Genomic DNA, 19416 nt, shown 5'->3' on the forward strand with positions numbered 1-19416 from the left:
TTTCTAAGGTCGATCGTGCAGGAATGCACTTTAAGTAATTGGGACAGAACTGTTTACATCGAAACCATCGAAGGAGCGACAATTTGATGCGTTATGTTCTCAATTGCAATACGCTTGAATTCTATCGCGCGCCGAAATTAATTTGCACAGCGGAGCTATTTTTTCCCTCCGTGTCTGCGCACGTTCGCAAAATGATGAAACGTGTTTCGGACATCAACGTACATACATACATACGTGCGCCGGGAAGATAGTATGTATTTTGCCGGGTGTCTATTGAATGCAACTTCAAATGCATTCTGAATAGTTAGTATTCAATCGATTCTCTCAAAGATGCCGGTATATTGGCGGTTTCGATTCACGGTCGCATTTGCCAAGGTAAAAATGGTATAAAAGGATGACTCGCGCTCTTTATTGTTTTCGCGAAAAGACTTTACCCTCGCTATTTGCAAATTCATAGAACGGAAAAAGATTTATGTGTAACGAGAATGCTTTATATTTTGCGGTATTTTCTCGTTTCCTGATGTTCTATTAGGAAATATATGTAGAATTTTACATCGCGCTTCGTTTCTGTTATTTTTCTTATCATTCATTTTCATTGTATATTGCTTTTCTCTCTTTTCATTTATTTTCCTCTCTTTATACATATATTTTTTTTTTATATATATTTATATATTTTTATATATTTATTATATATTTATCTATCGGGAAATGTGCGTCGGATTTTACATCGCGCTTCGTTTCTGTTGTTTTTCTTCCATACATTTTCCCTGTATTGCTTTCCTCTCTTTTCATTTATTTTCCTCTTTATATGTTTATTTTGCCACAGAAACAGAGAAACGCGAGCAATATAATATTATTTGATATCATCTATTGCTTTCTGTTGCGACATTAGGACATCGTTTTATAAACTCTCGATAATTAAGAGGAATTAATATTAGAGAATTTGATTTTGCGACGTCATTCTACTCTTATGCAGAATGCTCTGGTATCAATGAAAGTTGAGTCTCGCGCGAGAGTCACGAGCATTTTCATCGTGCTCGTCAAGTTTGATTAATTTTTCTCGACCCGCATTGAATTAATTTTTAATTATCCACATCTGCTACGACTTGATTACGCCCTTTCATCAATTTCCGACCTCAAGTTCCGCAATAATAAAATATTCTTGACGATCCCATAACGAGTCGGAGCGCTCTCATAAACTGCAATTACAGGATCGATTAATAATTTCGTCTGGGTGTAAAATTAAATGAAACGCGTCTTTCTCTGAGAAATATCGCTGATAAATGAGACTACGCGAAGCCAAATATCGCTCGGTTGAACGTGCATATGTGGAGAAAATTAGATCAGCCTGTTAAATTAATGAAATTGATAATCGGAAAACTGAGCTAACTTTTAAGAGATATTATTTCAATTACTTGGCAAATATATAATTTACCTGGTTAAATTTGACGAGTACGCATGTTAAGTTGTTAATTGAGTGGCGTAAATTAGTTAGGATTCAATTCGACGTAAGTCAGTAATAACAAATCATTTGAAAAAAATGCATAGTAGATTTAACCTTTCGATATAACTCCCATGCTGATTTCTGAGACATAAGCGTCCAAGTGGGGCGAATGGCTCGCCTCGTGTAAATAAGTCATATCTTCTTGAAAATTGTATATATTATTTTGTATAGCATTTTTATTTGTTTCAAATAAAAGCTCGTAACTTAAAAGTAAATTAGAAAAATCCACAAAAATTATGAAAATTTCATGGCAGAATTATTCTAAGAAAATCATTTATGAGGCTCACCCCGCTTGGGAGTCGAAAGGTTAAATGCCGAAGTCTCATGACTCTCATACTATCGATCAAAACCATCGCTAGAAAACTATTGAATGAAAAAAATCACGCGCCATTATTTTCGCAGGTCCTACCGTGTTATTCAAGGAACTCCAGCAACAGCACTCCGAGGACCAAGGAGAGCTGCAGGGGCGACAAGATATGTAACGGTAATAACACCTTGCAAGAGACTCTGCTGCCCAGCACGAAAACGCAGAATCCCGAGGGATGCGAGATGATCATTCTGGAGCAGACAACGAACATCTCGAAGGAGATGGATCAACCCTCGAGCTCCTCGAAAGATTTCAACGACGCGGCTCTGTGAGGGAAAACGCGAAAGGTACGCAAATACATTTCGTTACGAAAAAACTGTTAGACGTTGGACGAAGTAAACATCAACTACCACAATCGAGATGCCACGGCAGGAGAGCAATTCTATCGTTCACTGTCAAGCCAGTGACAGTACTGTTTGCGATTCGGCCAACTTTGTTCCATTCTCTCTCTCGGGAACATCGTCTAAATAAATAAAAATCACTTTCGCCTTGCACAGCGATAATAAAAGTTATCTTTTTATGAATAGTTTTCTCTGTTTTCGCGTATCCAGTGTATCAGAAAATATATAAATGAATATTTGAAAGCGCAAATATATTAATCAGAAAAATTTTTTTACACCTCGCCATAACTCTCTTTATATACTCACGCGCGACTTTTGCGCACCAGTTTTTCGTCGCTGCAATGCTTTTTCAAATGCAATATTCGTTCTAATGTTATTTTCCATTTGCCGACGAAGAAATGTAACTTCTTCGCGTTATGTCTTCGTGCATCGTGGGGCTTTCGCCCTTTGAACCCGGGCCATATCTCGAGTTAAGAAACTTGATTTTCCTGTAGCCTTGCGGTGAGATGCTTCGATTTCATGATTTCGTTCGCAAGAACGTTCATCTCCGTTGGTTTTTTCATTTCCCTCGTACCTCGTACTTTATGGGATTCTGTGGACGGAACGACAAATGCCAACTGGCTGACACACACACACACATAAGTATACGTGCGCGCGCGCGCATATGTAGCGGACATACTGAAGAATCCCGAGCTTTACGAGATCCACGAGAGTAAGGAGAGCTCGTTCGAATGTTCCGTGCGCGATTTCCATCTCCGATCTGGCTATATGGCTGGGAAAGTATGTATACGGCGAAACACGATGAGAGATTCTCACGGAATGCCGTAGCCGATACTTTCTCGCGGCGGGGAAATTTTTTACTCCAGTTGACGCATCGCAATTGTTGAGAATTTCGCCACATCCACATTTAGTCGCGGTCGTGCGCATACAGCTCGCCTTTTTGCGCACTTTCCGCTGATGGCGACGGTAAAGCTCTTGCCCCACAAACAGGATAGATCGACTTACGTAACGACCGCTACGCGAAGAGTTACCGTTTCATTCTCCGCTCCGCCGCGCCGCAACGCGCGAATCGAAACGAAATAGGAGATGCGTCGAGAGAGAAAATTGCTATAGATATCCCTCGTCTGTTTATACGAGTCTGGGGTATACTGGTTGTGTAAGTAGGAAACTTCGATTAGAACAAGATCGATTGATTACCCCCGCGGGTAAATATTTCACGCTTGTGTAAAGCCCACTTTAGACGATTTGTAAATCGTCGTGACAGAATTCTATTTATAATTTAATGTACGACTACAATACGAGAAACATTCGAGAGGAAACGAAATGCGCACGCATATACGATCGAAATATATGTATACAAATACGTGGCGTTATGTGAAATTATAAATAAAAATTTTGCCTGAATTCCGATGCGAATTTAAATATCCCCCAAGATTAGAAATTGAGACAGAAAACGTATTAAAATAAAATTTGGAAGAAAATAATTATAGAACCAAGTAGCTCAAGTTCATTAATTATCGGCATTAATATATGTTCAGGCTTTTTTTATACGAGTATATTTTATAGAAAATGAATTAATTCTCACACATGTAAAAAAGCGGAGTATTATTTCCTCTTTGTTTTACTTAATACGTATTCTAAATAAAGTAAGTAAGTAATATGTGCGCTATATCAAAACGTTTTTCTTCCTGATAAGTTTTTATTTCGAAAAGTGAAATTCTAAGATTCTTATTCTAGTGCTCACAGTCTGCGTTATATCAGGCCTTTGATTGCGATATACAAACATGCTTGCCCTTTATATCTCACCGCCGATCGCCGGTCTGCCGCTAGGGAAATACAACGGGGAGGTAGAACTGAATAAAAATCTCGCGTCGCGAGATATTTTAGCGTCGACGTATATAACAATACATGCCGGGCGCGAGTCTTCGACCTTTAAAAGAGGAGAGAAGTTCGGTGGAGTTCCGCAAACAGCCTCCGCAGAGCCAGAAATAACGCGTCACGAGTCGGAAAGTTTCGCGAGAGCGAAGGTGGCATCGGATCTCGTCGAAAGACTTTCATATATTAAATCTCGAAGCACTTCCGCGCGATAGCTCACCCACGCACCGCTCGTTCCTGTTTAAAAAGCCGAGTGCAAGTTAAACTTCGAACGGGTAAAGCCCCCGAACGGCGATATTGAATCGTCCTTTTACAGCATGATGACGCGAAATGGCTTACGTAAGCCCTTCGAGGGCTTGTCCTATATGGGTGTATCGAGCTGTGCTCGATTTTGGTTGCACATTCTGCAAATGTCGTAGGTGGAATAAAAAAAAAATACGCAAGATAACGTCCATCTGCGAGAATTGACGTTTATCGGGAAAAATGAATCAACAGATAATAATAGTCGTACTCAAAAAGACACGTGGTAGACGACGTAATTTAGCAACCTAATTAACGGATTCGAAATACACGCGTAATCGGATTTCATTTCGACTTAAATTGACACAAAATTGCGTAAACTTCGAGATCACGAATTAAATTTCTATACGTTATCATGCGTGTTTTAAGAAATAAGTCGGAGTTTACCCATTTTTTAATCTTTATATAGATTCGTCGCCTTCGAATTCTACAATTTCGTGCTCATAATCGTCTTAAATATCGAAGGAATGAGTAGAAATTAATCGCGGAATATTTTGGAAAATATTTTAACAATTTGTTTCAAATCCTATACATAATAGATACATTCTTTTTCCAATTAAGAAATTGTAAGACTTTTTCTCATTATGGGTTAATCTCTCACGATACGAAAAAAACGTTAATCTTTTACCAGGAAATTAATAGTCTCCAGTAATCATATAAACCTACTTGTGGATATAGTGGTCTTGAAACGGGGTCCACAGATACAGTAAAATAGCGATAAACGTAATTTTACGAGTCGATTTATAAAGATAATACAGCAACATCTTTTTGCAATTTTCATCCAGAGATGCGATGAACTAAATTACTAATTAAGGTTACATAACGATATAACAATAACCAAGCATAAGCTGAACATGAATATTGTAGAGATTATGTCAATTAGAGTACACCTACAATCGTTGATTATCCTCTTGAATATTAAACAGCTCGATCGATCTCTATGTACGAAGGTATCTTAACGATCAACCAGCTATCAGACTGATTAGACTGTCTAAGGTGATTATTATAGTGTGCCCTGTTGTACAGCGAATACGAGAGTACCGATATGTATTAAAAGCTATAATTACACGACCCTCGCGAGATTAGACGCATTCACATGATACCCTACTCGCCACATCCGAATCAAAAGAGAATATTATGTATATGGAAAACACATACACCCTACACAGTAATTCAGCCAAAAGAATATGTTTACCAGCGTGTATTTACAGTGTCAGCCTTTGAGCAACTCTAGTTAGATCTTGTTTCGAGGAACCATCATTTTTCCTGCCAATCTGCTGTCTTTTGACACATGACGACTAAACTTTAAATTAAGAATCTCATCAAATAATTTTATGTTAAATGTCCTCCGATATGCCATAAATAACGACGGCGATTAGCCGATGTTTTGTGTGTGTAAGAAAAATATGGAATTGTCACATCAGATGACAATCGATTATCGTTGAACCAGATGGTTCTTAATGTGACAAACGCGTATAAAGAATGTAGGTTTCACGGGGCGTACCACTTTCCTGTCGATTCACGTCGACGCTGCAAATCGAGCCGCTTCGATCTGCCCGAACAAATTCTCATTATCGAATAGGACAGCAAAGCCGAGGGAGAAACTTCGTAATGAAGCCTGCCTGAGTATTATCGAAGTTTTTTCTATAGAGATTCACCAGATGTCTCTTAAATACAAGGCGATTACGAAAGAATGATGAACTTTTTATTGGCAGAATTCCATTAGGCAATAATTATCCGGTAAAAAGCGCCATTCTTAATATGAGAATAATGAGAAGAATATCTGCAACTCTTATTGAATTCGACAGTTTGCGAAATGTTAATGAGCTCTCTTTCTCGTACTAAGAAGCTGAATTAATTGTCTTTAAAAGATGAAACTGTTTAGAGAAAGGCGTTTTATCTTCCGACGGAAACTGATATTATAAGTACTAAGTAGAGACTCCTCGATCTCCTTACAGGAGTGATAAACTTTGTTTTATTCTGTAATTCTTGAAAATTCTTTAAAACATCTGTTTTAAAAATCTTTCTTTCTCTTTCTAATTTTAATATCTGATTGAAATGTAATATCTCCAAATAATAGGTACATTTCCATTTGCATATTCGCTTTTGCCTTAAAAATTTATTCGTGTACAATAATTTTTCTCTTACGCGAATATACATATTACATATATCAAATTTCATTTCACAAACATCATATGAATATCATGTTACGTTTTGTAAATCGGTCATCGATAAAAATTGCATTAATGCGTTAACGAATTAAAACGATTTCTCTCTCCCAAAAGCTTGGCTCCAGCGCACAATTGTGGATGCGGATTTAATTATCAGCGAAAAAAAAACAAAAAAAATCTAGCAATACGCATTCGCCAAAACTCGATTTTGCTCTTGCTAAAAATAACCGGTAATGAAACCAATTTCCTGAAACGCATCAAACCGGGCGAAACGTGTGAATTGCGCGACCGATCCGTTTCTCTGTATACCGTTAAAATACATCTCGTTCGAGCTCTGTCAACGTCGATCAATTGATGCCAAATCAATGTAACAACAAATGTTGCATCGACACGGTTTCGCCCACGATGGAAATCATCATAATCTCACTAATTAGAACGCTCGACCAAAATCGCTGATTACGTGGGCACAAACTGCGCTACTTGCGGATTACTCGCGTAATAAGGAAAATCGAAGCACTCTTGTTTGTAATTCAACACCCGTGCCTTGCGGTTGAAAAGCCCAAGTTTTTACAGTAACGTTAACAGAATCCGATACAACTAAATTGCCGAAGAGATTATAATTAACTAAACTACACAATCGCGGATTAATTAATGTCGATGTTAATTTAAAAAATCTATTGTAATGTACAATATAGCTTAAAGACATTTGCGATATATTGTAAATAATTAAACATAGTCGATGCGTATAATAACATAAGACAAAATAATTAGCGAATTTAATAAGATTATTAAATGTTAATGAAAAAGAATAATATGTCTATATTAGATTATTTATTTGCTCGCATTTTCAAAAGTTAGAAGAGTCGAACGCTTGTTATGATGTCTTGTGATGTATTTTCCCCATATTAATGTTTCAGAAAAGATGTTTCAAGATATTTATTTAATTATTGGATGATTAATGAATTGATATATATACTACCATCAATTCAGCATTAAATGCCATGCTATCAACAACTGCCTTTCGATTTACCGGCGTAAGTTTATTGCATTTTAACAATAATCGCGCGCTCGTTACCCGATTGAACTCTTATTGCGCTACACGTCATTATGCAAACACAAACGCGGGTTATATGCCGTTACCGCGATAATGGTTCTGTATTAGTTATTCCCGCAACGTTATTATGCCGAACACGTCGATCCGAATTAAAAGCAACCATTCATTGTACCTCGGAAAGGGCGCAGCATCCGTTCTCTCTCGCTGGCTCTTGTCCGCTTAATTTTTATCCCGTAATCGCATCGGAGCATCAAAATTGCCTATCCAATGCGGCTGCTAAATTCAACGCGAATAGTCACTGACATTTTCGCTAACACGAGCAAACATTTCATTTGCGATATTTGCGAATGTTTTGCAGTAGCGTTTTGCGAACGTTTCGTATTCCGCGGAGAATAGTATTCATTTGACATTTAGTTCTAAACAGGTTAAAATATATTTGATTTCTGATAACAAATAATAGTACAAAACAATCAATTTCTATATTGCAGCGCAAATAGTATTTTAAGCGACAAAACAATGCATATAGTGTCGCACGCAGAACTTGAATTTTAATTATTTGATAAACGTATAATATAAGTTTCCCATATGTGTAAGAATTTTGCAAATATATGTGTAAACGGAATGTATATTGTATATATTTATATTGCAGTTTAACGCTATTTCAGAATTAAAAATTTCTGCTTATTTTCGTTAAAAAAAAAGTCAATCAACTTGCTTCAGAATTTCTATACTTTTGTTCTTTACGGGTAAGAATTTGTTCAAGTATTCACCTAGTTTGATTTTACGTTTCCAATTTCATTCGGCTTTTCGTAAAAAGACCTTTTGAAACTAGAGACAATCAGGTACTCGCATTTTACGAAAAGCAGACGTGAGAGAGAGAGAGAGAGAGAGAGAGAGAGAGAGAGAGAGAGAGAGAGAGAGAGAGAGAGAGAGAGAGAGAGAGAGAGAGAGAGAGAGAGAGAGATGGATCGGTGATTTTTAAAACGACGTTCCATCCGTCATTGGAAAAGAACAAGATCTACAAAAACTGCCCCGACAAATTTTAAATTAACGTGATGTTCTCCGTGTCCCGTTGCCTTTCCATTGACCGTTTATATCTATTGCAAACGAATCAAAATACAGCTGAAAAATTAGCGTGGATGTGGTTAAAGATTAAATGAACAAAGAACAGAGCTAAAAATAACAGTGAAACGAAACAATTTCATAGAACGATAGCGAATATCTAGAAAGGGATAAAGCGAAAAAAGCGCAATTACATTAGGTAATAGATTAACAAATAAAAAATTAAAAATAGCACGAATCTGCTCGATTTTTTACCAGATTCTCGTTAAATTATAACCGATTCAAATTCTAACTTATCGAAATGTGACATATTTTGTACGAATGTCTGAGTCTTTTTCAAAATGATATACGTTGCAAATGCTATCGGCATTAAAGAAATTGTAGGCGATAAATAGATAAATTATGTTTACGTAGGATGCCAAGTTTACGCATGTTGTTCTGCGGTCGTTCGGCGTTTCGCTAAACGGAGAATGAGGGGATAACTCTTCTCACTAATTCATTTCTATTATTTGAACGTGTGCGTGTGCGTGTGTGCGTGTGTGTTTGCCTGATGTGTATGTGTTTTGCACAATACAATATATATAGTAAAAGCTTTTCCGGTATATGAGGATGGCTGCTGGTTTATTTTACTTCTCGCTGTTTTCCTAAGCCATTCTTTCTCTTATAGGCACATTTTCGCCGTCTCTCATTGACTTCTCGCTTCACCATGAAATAGTTTCTTCACGCGCGCTCATCCCTTTTTTATGATCCCTTACGAAAATATATCATAATTAGGAAGTAGTGAATCACCGCGTAGCTAGAAATTAACTTCGGAATTTGTCTTTTATTCCATTTATTAATATTGCATGAAACATACCCAAAAAAATTGCTCCTAATATTTCTATATACATTATTTCGGTGATATTTACAATATATTTATTCTAAAGATATAGTTACACACAAAATTGATGAAAAATGTTCTAAAATTCCTATATGAAATTGTTTCATACTATAAGGAAGAATAGAAAAAATAAGTTAATGTAAACAAATAAACTTCAATTATATTTATATTATCAAAAAGACATTTTCTTTATATAGATAATGCATTTCTAAATCATTTCGGGATATTCTTGAAACATTCGATCAATTTTGTAACTCGTTGGATGATTAATTAAACCTTCAAATTTCCTAAATTAATAATTACTGCGAAATCGTCGCATACTTCTTGATTAAAACTTGATAAATGTTTAGAATATCCTTTTCAATTCTTTTTCATATCAATCATTGTTTTGTACTATGTAGCGTATAGTGTAGGTTCTATTATTTTATATCATATGCGCATGATGTATATTATGCATGCAATTATTTCTCGCCTTATATCCATATATATTTCACGTCCGCATGTTAGTAATAGAATATAAAATCCTAAAGTTATTGAGTGTATACAATTATACAAGCTGCAAGTGTTCCGTAACGTTCGCTCCATGCACAAGTTTAATATGTTCCCTCTCAACTAGGTATTTCAAACACGTGTTTTTCGCGACTTGCGCTTGAAAACCGACAGACGAAACTCGAGCGTCATTACACCAGCTGTAATTTCACTTTGACTATGGCGCATTGCGCTGAACGAGAGAGGCAATTCGTGTATTTCGGTTTATGCGAAACGAAGTGCCGTGATTTAGCGAATGAAGAACCGTGTAGTTTGCAGCAGGGAGACGCACACAATAAAACACAATTGGAAAAATACAAATATGCAAGTAATTCTACAAATTTATTCCAAAATTATTACCTATGAAATTTATTACACGAGTAAACTTTTTCGTTTACCTCTTACCGCTTCCAGTCCTTAAGTGAGAAATATGTTTAAGGATGAAATACGCTTAAAACTTTACTTGATATCGATTTTAGTAAATTTGTTATAAAAATTCTTGCACTTTGTCTATTTTTAGAGGAAGTTTAATTGATCGAATTACAAATTTAACGGGGCTTAAAAGTTCTCGCGTTTCAGAAGTGACAGTTAATTGCTTTGCAACCACCATAAGAAATGATGGATTGCAGTTCTTTCAGTTTTAGTGATTAATGTTTCTTAATTACCGTTTTCTTAGGGTTGCATTATTTGCCATTAGCATAATATTGTTGTCTCTTAGAAAAGAAAATAATATAGGTCACGGTTCCGCTTAAATAATATTTGAATCGTTTGAATTTATGCTCGATGATTACAATTTGATTGATTCTACTCGTTAAAATAAAAAATAAAAATCATCTCCTAGTCGCGAAATAAAATTTTCCTAATGAAATAAGATTCTTCCTACTTTACATTCCTTGTTACATTTGCTTCTTTATTAATTGCCACTTTTTTTTCTCTGGCAAAAAGTAACTCTTAGCGTACTGGTGCAAAAATTTGCAAGAAGACATAATTCAGTTTATTACTGAAAATTTATTTTAACTATTTGTTGCCGCGACTTCTCATTTTATAAATCTTTCTAGCCTTCTCTAAGCTACGTGTGTGTGTGCGTGTGTGTGTGCGTGCGTGCGTGCGTGCGTGCGTGCGTGCGTGCGTGCGTGCGTGCGTGCGTGCGTGCGTGCGTGCGTGCGTGCGTGCGTGCGTGCGTGCGTGCGTGCGTGCGTGCGTGCGTGCGTGCGTGCGTGCGTGCCTGCGTGCGTGCGTGCGTGCGTGCGTGCGTGCGTGCGTGCGTGCGTGCGTGCGTGCGTGCGTGCGTGCGTGCGTGCGTGCGTGCGTGCGTGCGTGCGTGCGTGCGTGCGTGCGTGCGTGCGTGCGTGCGTGCGTGCGTGCGTGCGTGCGTGCGTGCGTGCGTGCGTGTGTGTGTGTGTGTGTGTGTGTGTATGAATATAAACGTGCCGCAACTACGTCGCGTTGCTTTTGTATAATATTTCGCGGACGCCATTCGCAGCGAAAGTTAATCTACTCGGACGAGAATGCAGTAAAGTCACGTTATATTACGTCCATTCTGCAACATTGAAGTTAAAGGTCTCAAGTAGTGGAGTAGCATACCGTGTCGTATACTTATCGTTTTACGGATTTGAAAGCCGCCGCGGCACCGGCGCAAATGCAGCTAGCACGTTTTAATCCAGTATAACAAAAACTATGATGACTTCACCAGCGTTTTACAACGGTGCAGCAATGACGTAAGCCATAAACGCCCCATGAGACACAAGAAGCAGCGGTGGTACAAGAATTAATATCCTCTTTGACGCCGTTTCCCAGCGAAACGTTGCGACCCAGTTCTCACACCAGTGGTGTGAAAGTCAAATATGTCAAATTTGATAAAAAAAAAAAAAAAAATTCTACAATTTATTGCAAAATTCCGATGGAACTTTTATATTGTTTTTGTAAGACGTCTCGTATTCCGCGCAACTTTTCTCAAATGGAAAAATATATATTGCGTCATATGTTCTTATACACATACATGAAAGAATATATTCTTACTTCTTACGCAACTGACACTAAGATGAATTTAACCTACATCATAAAAAATTTTTTCCTTAACGTTTTCTCTTTTAGCGTCTTCAAACTCTAGAAGAATTATTCGCGCGAGTGTTCCGTTCTTGTTGGATCACCCTATTGTACGGCGAACGAAGTCAGTCGTCTCGTATAAGTCATATTTTAGCCGCGTAAAATTTATCACTGTCTCAACACATCACACTTTCGGGTGTGACGCCGTATCGACACGGTATTCGCAGGCAGCAGGGTCGCAAATGTTCGTCGTGTCGTTCCACGTGTCGCCGTTTCGTCGTGCTGGAAGTGTTCCATTATGTCGGTACGCGTGGCAACTTTACGCAAATTGTTCCGTCCGCGAGGAATATCGCGCGTAATTACCTCTTGTCTAACGTGTTTCGCTGCAAGTACGTGGGCGAACCCACGGCAGATTACTTCCAGACAATTTTACGCATGACGAATTGCTTCCGTAATCGCTCGCGTCGAATTCTCAGATCATCACATTGGTTTTCTATTTTCCGCAGGAGGCGAGAATCCCCCGCTGATTTGTAGTGAGAAACAGCTCAATGCTATGCTACGTCATATATACATACCAGAAATGTATATACATACGTAGAAACGTGTATATATTCGCCGGTTAAGTGGTCAACAGCACTTAGTGACGAAGAGTCTATTAACTCTCGTAACGCGAAAATCGCGTTTACAGAAATTCAGAAATTCATCATATGCGTTCACATATGTCGATAAATTATCTCTTTATGAATAGCACAATTTCGTGTCGAAATCGGGACAATCAGGAAATATTGAATATTTAAGCTCGAGTGCGCTTCATTGCGACAAAGACTCTTCTACGAATTAAAAATACCAATCTAACAAAATTCAAAGAATTTTGCGAACTTTAAACAAATATATGTTACATATAAATAATGTTTGCGACACGAATCGCAATTTTCTCGCATTTTTCCGCTTTGTAGAAGCAGCGGATAAGACTCTTCAAATGAAAAGAAAATAATACAGAAAGACATCTCTTTTTCGAGTACGCCATCACGTTGCCCTCATCACTTTGACGGAAAGGCACTGGCGTGCCTTAAGAATTAAGCTTATCCACGTGTGTCGCATTCGCGGACAATGACCCGGCCTTGAATCGAATCTACGTGCCCGGACGCGCGAAGTAGTTCGAGTCAGTCATTAGACGGGCTACACTTATCTCGCAACGGTCGGAGTTTTAAAAGCGTGCTAAATTCCAAATGTAACGCTTTCCAGGAGTGTCGCTATTAATTTCCTTACGAGTCGGCAGTAAATCGCAGGAATAAAAAGCGATTCCGCTTCGCTGGGCATTTTTTTTAGCGACAAAATTAGGTCGGCGCGACTTCCAAGAGGGAAAGCCACTTCGGACCGAAGAATTTGTCAACGGAACCTTTAAGTTGAATCGAGTTCCGCGAGAGTTTCTCGGCCGACCATGTCAACTGGTCGGTCGAACCCCTCGAGAAAAACTTCGCCAAGGATAAAAGTCTCTTTCAGAATGAAATAAAATAAAGAGCTGCCTGCGACGTCCGACTCTTTTCTGTACAATTCACTTAGGCGATGTCGGATTATATCAACTGATGTATTACTACTAGATGCAAAATTATCTGTTGGTTCCTATATATTCTTTACTTTTTGTTTTAAAAGTTAATTAATATTTAATACTTTTAGATCCTGTATTACACAATAATGAGCAACTTTAGCATACTAAAGCGATATTTAAATATTCATGCATATTTTACATACTTAACTTTAACTAATTTTTGTTTAGTTTTTGTTCGTTATAGGAAGTTATGTTAGAATTCCTGAAATGAAAAATTTTGAACATTTTTATTTGCGGAAAAAATTGTTCGTATAAAGGCAATATAATAAAAAAAGTTCAAGTAATAAAAAAAAATCAATAATTTTCATTTGAGCAAAATTTCCATGTGATATTATAACACATGCTCTCGTCATTATTAATGGAAGTTATATTAACTCTTCGCACGCAGACAATTTGTCTTTCCGTAATGAGCTTCATTTTCATCTCAACGATATTATTATATCATTACCTAAATTTCTCTGTGTCGGGACATGTTAAATACTACAAAAACCGATATGTTATTATATCTGCGCCGGAAAAGGTTCTATTAATCTGAAACTTGAAATCACAGGCGATAACCAATATCGCTACTATATTATGGCAATAATTCATCGCGGGATTAAATGGAAGTATTATATATAAGATCAATGTTCGTTGTAGCTGTCTGCCTCTCGTGAAACGAAATTACGGCAAGTACGATCCCGACGTTTGCGCACTAAATCGTGCGAACACTGTCATTTACATGCCAATCTTTCGGAAAGGATTAATGACGCTCGTGGTTCGAACACCCTCAAGTTAAAGTACGCGAGCTGCGTTGAAATCGTGAGAGCTGCGTTTGCACGGATATCGATCGATTTCTTATCTCGGCCAAAGCCAGAGCCAGCCTCGCTATGGTATTACCTTATGGTTACCCATGGTTACCTAAGAGTAACATGTGCACGGGCGATAATGTTAACGAGGTCATGACAGAGTTACACAACGCGATCATAATATAAAATACGGAAAGAAAAGGATAATAGATTCAGTCGTTCTCCGGATACAATAACTTAATTCGTTTCGACGAGTAAAATTATACTCAAATTACTCGAATTATTCCGACGTGGGAACTATAGATTAATCCGTAAATACGGGAGCAGAATGACGTCCGCGGGTTTCAAAAGTATCAAGTAGCATCCTTCTCTCTAAGAACTTTGTCGAACATTCCTACAGAATGGTAGAATAACATTCGTAAACTGATAACTATGTCGGAAATCTTTAGTTACTGATAAACTGGTGTCGGATCACTGACATCGTACACGATTTTACGAATAAGATGTCGTAGGGCAGAGATTATGGTGCAATACGGATCCTCTTTCAATTAGAGACGATATCGACCCCTCGTCATCGTTCGCCAACGTATCCGATATTTGGTTTTTATAATACCCGACAACTCGCACGTGACGCAGTTTATTTTAATATCTACGCTAAAGATACGTGAAATTATATTGCCGCCGCTAAAATTTCACTTCTTGTGATTTTCCACTCCTATCCGATTTCAGGGACTCCAACAATTTATGAATTTCCTACATACTTTGCTAGAAATGTTCTATATTTTAGCATATATATATATATATATATATATATATATATATATATATATATTTAGCCTCCGATATCGGAGTTTAAAATCTCTGAACTATTTAAACTCGCTTAAATTACATAGGCGATCAATAATTTGCGTCAGATTTCGTGATAGAATTCTACGTGTAATTTGATATGTCGTACAATCTGTTATATGTTTTTATATACACATATACATACGTATATGTATCTTTTTTAATGTTGCTTGTATTACACAACATTGCAAATAGAATCTATCCTACATTCTGACGTAAATTAACTTGTCGTCTAAAGAAGCTCTTGCTACTGTAACTATATGAACATCGAGCTTGTTGGAATCACATTAGAACTGCTATTCCACGTGCAAACACTTGATTCAATTTTGCGTTTCGTAAGATAACCAGCAACTAGACATTCCTGGGAGAATTAACGAGCTGCTATAATTACGCAATTATTTAAAACGGCAGTGCTGCATTTGGATCGCTGCAGTTGATAACGGAAATAATGCGCATGCAATTTTCACGTAAAATAACAAATTGCGCACAAACTATATTAAAGGAAAAATATAATAATACGTAAAATGCGCCGAAATGGATCCATATATATATATCTATCTATTAGAATTACATTATCATTGTAATGTAAATCGTGCAATGCAATATTTCGGTTGAAGATTTGAACTAGCTCTATATGGAAATCATTTTGCGTCGTGGAAATGTAAATCGTATATAGAAACTCGAATCACGCATCGAGATATCGTGTAAAGAAAAACCAGTTGTCCAGTGACTTAAAGTAACCAAGCGTCTTTTTTTGGCAATTGCTGTGAAATATTCTTAAATATTCTTTTATATCTATACCTAGACTTATATACCTTTCTCGCACAAGTACCTATACTTATGTATGTACAATATATACTTGCGTGTGCATTTATGTATATACATGGTTAATGGTTACATATATACCATGTTCTCTAAATACGTACTTGTTTGGTTATAGGAAGATCATTATTACTCGTCGCAAGTTTCAGTATCATGCATGTATTGCATATATAACAAGTTTCAAAATGAAATTGTACATACATATATAGATGTTATACATACAAAATCCACTTGTAAAGTTTAAAAGATAAAAAATATTCACTTTATCATTTGTTTCTCTCTGAAAATTAGTTTGTTTATAATGTGAAAGCTATTGGCGCATTTTATCTATTCGACATTTTATCTATTCAGAAATCAATTCCGAATCCGTAATAGAATTCGAAATAGAATGTATTGAAATTTAAGCGGCAAGTTATAAAATATTCTTCCTACTTTCTATATTCTTCAAAATTTTCGCATCACGTCTGTTTGCTTTCGGTTTTAGTGATACTTCGTCGTCGTCGTCCACCCTCGTCACTACGAGAGCCGTTGTCAAATAAAGTTGCGGGGTAACGCTCGTCTCACGGATTTAACATCCGATCCCGGCCGATCCCTCGGGAGACCCTACGATGTGTATACGGTTCCTGTAGGAATATATATCTAACATCCCGTCACACACGCACACGCACACACGCGCGCGCACACACACACACACACACACACACACACACACTTCTTCGCGTCAGATACCTTGTTAACGCGTTTGCCTTCGTTGCCAAATTTAGTAAGAATTTGAAACTCGTCCGCGCGAAAATTTAACTTGTCACGGATTGACCTGACTTTACTTTTACGATAGGAGACGCAATCGTCTTTGCTAAATTTTTCAATCGCTCAGCAGCGTAACTGGGATTTGTGGGATCTTTATACAAGTATTACACTTTATAAATTCTTTGTTATATTTCAATTGATTCTTTCGAAAAAGTCACGCGCGCTTTGGAAACGAGAATTTAACAGCGGACGGAAGACTTTATTTACCCACAGGAATATAAAACACTGGTTTTCTTTTTTTTCCACACGGTGCAATCTATATAGAGAGCTAATTATATATCGTTTTAAACTTATTCATATAATTTTGGATGAAATATGTTTAAAGTACAATTAAGAAACTTGTATTTTAAAATTCGTGCCATATACTAATTACGCTCCTTGCGATAGTTATCAGGTATTGCCTCAGGCACTAGGAATATTCAAGGAAGCATCAAGAGTTTCACACAAGATTCTGCGGGTTTCGAGTTGAACTGATTGTGAGTTGTTAACTAGTTCCCATGATTTTCGTAACAACATGGTCAAGATACAGTTATGTAATATAAAACCCTAATGGAAATCAGCTGCAATTATTTCGTTCCTTAATTAATTAATATTCGATAGTATTAATCACTTGTATAGATACGTTATCTTTCATTTTTACAATTAATCAGCAAATTCCTGGATTATTTGTGTTTTCAAATTACACATAATAAAGATATGACTCAGTAAATGTATATCTGCGCAATTATATTTTTATATTTATCATGATTTAATTAAAATGTATCTTTTATCTTTTTAAGTTTACACGCAGTTGAAATAAATGTTTTCAACCTAATTTATTTAATTCAACCTCTATCGGGGGGATATATATGAAAGAAGACTATTATATTTCAATCCTAAAGCTATAAAATAATGACAAGATGAACAAATTTGCGCGCAATAAATTATTTATCGTATTATTTACATACAATTTTAATTACGCGGTGCTAAAATCGTAATAATAATTTCATCTTCTTCTCGTTCTAAAACGGCAAACAGATCGTATTAAAATTTGCTTAACATCATTTTATGTTTCATTTCCGCTGGTATTTATTTTTCGTTTATTCAGCGAAATCTTATTAAGACTGTTATCCGTGTAATGTTCGATAATTACAATTAAGAATTAAAATTTTTCACGCAAGTTACCGCGTTCAATTTCAAAATTTCGAATAACGTCGCATTCTCGACAATATTACGACATAAAAAAATAATACACGCGCGTAATAATAATTTACTCGAATGGTAGGTGGTTCGCATTATTTGGTAATCTTAGGATAATTGCATAATGTGAGGTAATAATAGCATTAAGCTCGCGTTCTCGCAGCTAGACCGGCAATGAAAATACTTTGCAGCCGAAACGGGATTTTTGTACGACGGAAAAGCGCGGTAAAATCGATGCCATGATACAGACGTTACAAATGGCGTTACAGGCACGCTCGGAATTCCTGTTTGTTTATTTGTTTGCAGGATGGCAAATACGCGAAACTAGTTGCACCATTTGTCGCGTATCGCCGTATAGACCGAGCGATACAGCGCAAGGTAAAATGTAAAGGTCATTTTGGATACTTTCTTCCCGTTGTTTATCCATCGTGTGTTCGTGCAATATAACATGCGCGAGCAAGCGTACGAGTCTATGAGCGTGTAATCATCGACTACGTTTCGAAACTTTCATATATGCAGAATATCTCATGTTGCTTTCATGTGAGGAAACCCATTTATATTGCTGTATTTTATATTGCTGCTCGATCAATTTCCGAGGAATATTATATTTTTCTATGATCGGAGTATCGAAGTATCAATATTTTGCGAAATATTATTGGAAATATAGCTATTTTGGCGTATTGAACCTTAAACATATTTATATATATATACATATACATATGTATAAATAGATAAATAAAAATAATCTATCTCAATATTTTTTTAAGAATACTTCCCCAAGTAACAGAGTGCGACGTCAAATGACGTATTAATAACGTCCTATAATGACGTCTTTAACGTCAATAAGACGTCTTTGAACGTCATCTTGCTATTTGGGTCTTTAGATTTTAACAGACAATTTTGACTTGTCGCTTAGCTTCGATGCACGATTTATCCGAAAGTATTTTTCTAGCGACACAAGACACATAGCACTATGAAATCAATTAATAAATTATAGCTTCCATTTGTCTCGTTGCAAATAACTTTTTTCCGTCTGACTGTCATTTCTTATGTCATTGTGCATCGAAATTTCCGATAATTCGTTTTGCAGCAAGACAATGTTGCGCGATGAAGCTCAGAAATAACTACAGGTCTTCAAAGAAAATCAACACGAGCCTTCAATTTGTTATAATTGACAAAACAATCTCGCGATGGTTATTTTATTGCGGGCGTATCAAGCGTCCCCTTGAGAACTAAG

General features: G+C 36.8%; 2 protein-coding genes across 7 annotated transcripts in view; one reads left to right on the forward strand and one right to left on the reverse strand.

Moving 5' to 3' along the window:
- Yeti (yeti) overlaps positions 1–19416 on the reverse strand; it is a 126797-nt gene that overhangs the window by 25132 nt on the left and 82249 nt on the right. The gene's annotated exons all lie outside the window — the stretch shown is intronic.
- Positions 1–19416, forward strand: part of LOC143907074 (prolactin-releasing peptide receptor) — a 65299-nt gene that overhangs the window by 5164 nt on the left and 40719 nt on the right. For all 5 annotated transcript variants that reach the window (XM_077423588.1, XM_077423589.1, XM_077423591.1 and 2 more), the window contains exon 3: positions 1907–2158. In XM_077423588.1, coding sequence (XP_077279714.1) covers positions 1907–2143 — 237 coding nt within the window. In that variant the 3' untranslated portion in view covers positions 2144–2158. The remainder of the gene's footprint in view (positions 1–1906; positions 2159–19416) is intronic.

The sequence above is a fragment of the Temnothorax americanus genome, unplaced genomic scaffold, assembly GCF_048541705.1.
Source record: "Temnothorax americanus isolate GAGA-0224 unplaced genomic scaffold, ASM4854170v1 Scaffold8, whole genome shotgun sequence".
In the NCBI taxonomy this organism is placed as follows: Eukaryota; Metazoa; Arthropoda; class Insecta; order Hymenoptera; family Formicidae; genus Temnothorax; species Temnothorax americanus.